Below are 6,132 nucleotides of genomic sequence, written 5' to 3'. Positions count from 1 at the left end.
AAGCAATTTGACGATGGTATCGTCAAGATTGTGGATCATCGTCGACTTGGCCAACACAAAAAGAATCGGCGGACAGAATTCTTAGTAAAATGGAAGAAGAATGAAGAGGTTTCGTGGGAGAAGGACACAGATTTGTGGCAATTTGAGGATCAAGTGCAAAACTACCTCACATCTATTCCGACGAGACGTCGGACTCTTCTAGTGGGGGTGGTTTGTTAAGGCTCTAGGCGAGGGGATGCGCCAACGAAAGCACATTGCCTAGAATTCGGCAGCAATGGACAGCGGCAGCCTTGCATAGGCAGAAACGAATTCGGCAGGCAGCGTGCAATGGTCTATGCGAGTCGTTGAGCTTGCGACTTGGCATGGACGTGGGAGCTTAGGTGATGGACCTTCTAAGTCAGCAGCTGACGCAGCAGAATAGGCAGTAGGGACTGCCATGCGGATAGGCAGAATATGGTTGTATCATGGGGGCAAAATGTGGGGAAGTGGCAGCTGAGTGGGGGAGAAAGTGCTCTACTATGCCTTGGAAATTGGGAATCATGGGTAAGCCATTAAGTTCATGGGAGAACAAGTGCTCCACTATGCCCCAAAAATGAGGGATCATGGAGATCATGGGGAGTAAGTGCCCCACTATGCCATGAAAAATAGGGATTATAGGTGAGTCTAGCAGCTCACATCTGTCTATAAATAGGCTGCCAAGCCTCTGCTGTGTAGCATGCGATTTTGTGCATAGTACACATACTTGTATTGTGTAATCCTTTGTTGATGAGATAAATAAAGGTTGAGAGGTATTCTTGTAAACTTCGGTGTATTTGCTTGTGTTTGTTCTTTGTTTACGACTTGATAATTGTGGGAACCTTGTTGGGTGAACGAAACACATAGTCGTAGGAAACATGAGCGAAAAGGGGAGGCAAGGCTGAGTCTAGTTGGGACTAGATTGCCGCATTGGGTTGAATTTCGTTGTGAAAAATTTAACCCCGTGACACTAAGCATCGCAACCCAAAAAGAACAAGCCCAAAACAATTGTTTGCCCTAGAAAGAGAAGAGACTGTGTGCATTATAATCTGTCCAGCGCAACCAGCCACAAAAGTCACACCACAATGAACCTGTAAGTTGACTCAACAACCCTCGAGGAATTGACCCAGAAAACCTAAGTTTTTGGCTCTAGTCAGTTATATTCGATGATCTCTTTATGAGTGTTCTACTTATTATATAGCCAAGCTTGAGTTAATTACATGGCCGAATCTCAACAATTACATCAATTTGCCTAATTATATAGGAAGCTAAAATATACAGGAAATCACAAAATATTTATAGCTATAATCACTCTATAAATAGATAGGCTAGGCTAATTATGTCTTGATATAATCTGACTGACATTGCTAAATTGCTGGGCAAATCAACGGAGAGATATATTTTGACACCATCACAGTCCATAAAGCTACAACTTAATAATACAAACTATTTGGTTCACATATCGCTACAGCTTGCTAAAATGTGGCATTCCAACACTACGAATAGAACTGCATATCAAAACAATTCAGATTCAGACATCACGAGGTTGTCCAAGTGATCAATGTCACAAAATGATAATTGGCGAGTTTAAACGATCAGTATTGTTCTCACTCTGAAATGATATAACGCTATGAGTGCTCTGACAATGACTTGAGGAAGGACTTGCACTTTCGGAGAAAGAGCGTGGCGATTCACTTAGCAAATGCTTGGTGTCATCATTTTTGTGCTGTGACCAAGAACTTTCATGAAGGGCCTTCTGCTTAGCAAGCTCATCGGATACTTCCTTCATGGTCGGGCGGTTTATGCCCATGCTGTTGACACATCTTATTGCAAGCTCAGCAACAACTTCGATCTCATCCATTTCACCTTCATCAGCTGCCCGAAAATCCAAAATTCCGAAAAGATTATTATTTTCCAGTGCTGAGATAAAGTATTCAATAATGTTCCTTGTTTCTCCAGACTTGACATGGGAGTTTGGCTTTTGTCCTGTGAGAAGCTCCATGAGAACAACCCCAAAACTGAAGACATCACTCTTTGGTGTTAAATTACCCGTCATAAGATACTCTGGATCCAGGTAGCCAAAAGTCCCTTGTATCTTTGTGGCTATAAAGCTTTGGCCTGAAGAAATCAGCACTGAAGCTCCAAAATCTGCAACCTTTGCCGTGTAGTTATAGTCTAAAAGTATGTTCACTGACTTGACATCTCCATGAATAACTGGAGGGTCTGCTAGAGAATGCAAGTAATCAAGTGCAAGGGCAATCTCTGATGCTATCCTCAGACGATTGCTCCAGGAAGCTAATATCTGTGACCTTTTATCATGGATGTGCTTGTAAAGAGTTCCATTTGAAATGAACTCATAAACTAACAATGGCACTTTGGTTTCCAAACACAAGCCCAAGAGCTTGACCACATTCCTGTGGTTGACCTGTGAAACAATGCCAATTTCTTTCTGAAATTCTTCATTCAGCTGATCCTTGTCTACCCCTTTAAACTTCTTGACAGCAACCAGGGTATTATCTGCTAAAACTCCCTTGTAAACGTAACCAAAACCACCTTCCCCAAGTTTCTGATCTTCAACATAATTGTTGGTTGCCTTTTCCAGCTCTGCCTCTCTGAAAATCCTTACTCGCTGATGCTTCAAAACCATTCCCCCATTTTTTCTGAAGTTCTTGTCCCTTCTTCTTTTTGTGCAGATTACATAGAGTAGGCAACAAATAATCAATAGGAAAACTGCTGCCCCAACAGCTACTGAAAGAAAGAGATCATAGGATATGAAATCAGCAACTTTAAAGAAAGAAACGGTTGTGCTATAACTGTAAGCAAAATCTTAATTTCTGATAATCCAGAGTAATGTGAAGGGATTTCTGGAAATTTGTATCTAGTAATGGCAAGAGTTTCTCCCAGGAAAAAAAAATGTCACGGCGGAATGAGAAAATGCAAAGGATATTTACCTGATATAATTATGATACCACCAAATCCCTGACAACCGTTTTCACCATTAGCATACTTGCCAAATCGACAATGACATTTGTAACTTCCAATAGTGTTCTTGCATTTACCTTCACATGGGTATCTTTCAGGATATTTGCACTCATCAATATCTATAAAAACACAAGGAATCAGTATATGATTATAAACCTTAAAATTATTTATATGCATATTAAATTAGGAAAGGAAATACCCCACATGATCGGATCACAATGTAGAAAAGTACTGTTTCTTTTGTGAATATAACCAGAAGAACTATTAAGATTTCAGAAATTCCAAAAAGCATCTATCTGTTTACCTTGGCATCCTTGTTCAAGATAGGGGTTTCCTTCGAAGCCTTCATTGCATACGCAACGATATCCCTGACCATTCTCTGAATAAGTGCAGTTTGTATTAATGCCACAAGCATATGCACTTGTATTAGCTTTAGCCTGTTCACATGTCTCATTCTTAACTACCCATTCAATCGCAACATCTGATGTATCTTCTCCATCTGCCATGCGACTGAGCGGCCAATCTGAAAGATGAAAGGAGCGCGTATCCGCTAAAAATGCAAATCCACAGGGATTGAAATCCGAAACATTCGAGTGGTTGAAAAAACTATAAGATGAAATATCAAGTGACTTGAGGCCCATGGGAATCGAGGTTTGGCAGCATCCAGAACCTGAGCAAGTATTTGCATCTGTCATGTTCACATATTTTGTGCATAGGGATAGACAGGCAGCTCCATATGTAAACTCTTCGTTGGTCACCTGGGCAGCCGTATCACAGCCGATAGCTGTGAATATGTTTATGGTGTCTGAGAACGTAAAAGGGCCTGGTCCAAGTTTCATTGACTGATCGAAAATGCGATTTTCATTCCCCAATTTGTCATAACAGTCATATGCCGTACTAATGCTTACAGTCACTGTGCCCTCCAGCAGCGATATTTTACGAGCAGTCATGTTGCTTCTAAACCACAGTTCAGCACCACCCTCATTTGAACTGCAATTCAGAAAGAAATGCTCATCCATGGCACAGTCAGGTTTCCCAATCCCAAAGGGGTAAGGAACACTAACATTCCCACATTTTTCTTGGCACCCAGGTTTCACATCTTGGCTTGAAGATTCAGTTGTCATAAGCCAGAACATTACCAACATCATGAGCAAAGACACCCTCATCTGGAGAGTCGTTTTCTCACACTCCCCAAGTTAACTAATTGCCATTTAAACAAGAAATGAATATATAATAGGAATTTTCTATGAACAGCTGTTTTCTTAGGGCACACTGTCTGATGATGAAGCCTTGATGACAGAATGCGGCAACCTTTGTTGCACATCCCTTTATAAAATTTCACAAGCATTACCGACCGGCTGTTTATAAAAACAAGAAACTCAACCATCCTATAAGAAATTATGCTATTAATCAAATAACTAGCCAAAAATGCGACAAGACTCACATATTTCTTATCGAAAAAACAACATCGTATTACTAGAGGTAACTCATCCAAGAATACATATATCAACATCAACCATTGTATGAAACTACATTGAATTCCTCGCCTAAACATACATCCAAAACTCGTCATCATCGATCATCAAACAAAGTAATTACATATAAATTAACTCAATATCAAAAAATATATAAATCTGTAGTTTCAACCAAATCATACTTTATTTTGTCCCAATCTTTACAACAACACAATGAACTTCTTGGAAGATCATTAGAATAAAAGACTATCATCTATCGTTAATTTAAGTCATAGAATCCAAGGACTTGTTGAAGAGACTAGCTAAATATATAAATATTACGTGGTGATGTATATACATGTACTCTGTACTGTACTGATTATACACCAGAGATTAGATAAGTGGACAGGTTTTTGCAGGCGGTGTGGGTCTTGATTTACAGGGTCGTTGACAGTTTTCAAAAACATGGGACACTAATGCTATCAACGGTGGGCTGGTAGCACTATTGAGTATCAACTGCGGCGAACATGAATTATTTTTCTTTGATGTAGTCCGTCAAGCATGGTGGAGGGATTGAATCTTTGTCAACGAAGCAAGTGTTCCATAGGGATCCTATTCTCATTCATTAATTAGCTGCAAATTGTGTTGGTGCGGGAAAGATGGAGAAAAATAATGATGCGAGGTTTGTGGGGAATAAAGGTATGAAGATGATGCTAAAAACGCACCTGAAAATATTTTTTTTAATGAACTGGACTTGAATAAATGTATGGATGAAAGGCAGCTGAATGGCCTATACATAGATAAGGAAACAGCTGGTTAAACGCAAGAGGTAAAAGGATAAGTGATAAGGTAGTTTGCAAATAAAATAAAAAAAATATTTATCTCACATTATAATATTAGAATATTAGAATTAGACTTTTAATGTTTTTAATGTTTTCAAGTATGAATTTTTATTGTATAAAAAATTAAATTATAGTTGATAAATTTTTTATTTAACTTTCTAATGTTATTATATAAATATTTATAATGTTAAAACATAAAATATTTTTAACTTGAAATTTAATATTAATAGTTATATTATTTCATGAATAGTCATACTGTTTAATGAAAAATTATATTATTTTATTAATAATGATATTATTTAATGAACAGTTATAATATATTATTAATAATTATATTATTTGATGAACAATTATATTATTTTAAGTTTATAAAAGTATGTTATTATAAAAAATATATATATATAATTTTTTTAATTTTATTTTTTTAAGGAATTTAATTATATCCTAAAAATATTATCTGTATTATCTGTATGTGGAATAAATAAATACTTTAAAAATAATATTTTTGCATTTCTAAACCAACTTAAAATTTATTTCCATCCTAGATATTTTTAACACTGTGTATTCTAGGTGTGCTATTACCTGGATTTGGAAGGGAATGTGATTGTGCAGGGATGCAATATTTTGTCCCGCTTGACACATAGCAATCCTGGGATCGCCGGCAGGAAGTGAATCATGGGCTAAAATGCTGGTGTGAAAAGCAAAAGTGTGGAATGAAGCAGATGTGAAAAAAGGACCCCTTGTCTGAGGACTTTCAGGCCTGTGAGATGGCAGGTGGTGATGCCATGGCCTGTTTTGTACATGGAGGGGAGAGAATGGCCGAGGCGGGATTGGTATTT

At 37.9% G+C, this 6,132-nt stretch overlaps 1 protein-coding gene across 1 annotated transcript; it reads right to left on the bottom strand.

The window, feature by feature from the left end:
- Window positions 1-1,441: 1,441 nt before the first annotated feature.
- Window positions 1,442-4,163, bottom strand: LOC105119266 (wall-associated receptor kinase 2-like). Its single transcript, XM_011017390.1, has 3 exons — window positions 3,302-4,163; window positions 2,967-3,116; window positions 1,442-2,760 (listed from the first exon to the last, which is right to left on the bottom strand). The coding sequence occupies exons 1-3, from the start codon at window positions 4,161-4,163 to the stop codon at window positions 1,580-1,582; spliced, it is 2,193 nt and encodes a 730-aa protein (XP_011015692.1). The 3' UTR covers window positions 1,442-1,579.
- Window positions 4,164-6,132: the final 1,969 nt, after the last annotated feature.

The sequence above is a fragment of the Populus euphratica genome, unplaced genomic scaffold (assembly GCF_000495115.2).
Source record: "Populus euphratica unplaced genomic scaffold, PopEup_1.0 scaffold2697.1, whole genome shotgun sequence".
In the NCBI taxonomy this organism is placed as follows: domain Eukaryota; kingdom Viridiplantae; phylum Streptophyta; class Magnoliopsida; order Malpighiales; family Salicaceae; genus Populus; species Populus euphratica.
The sequence above is the reverse complement of the archived record's forward strand: the minus strand, read 5'-3'. Positions and strand labels throughout refer to the sequence as shown.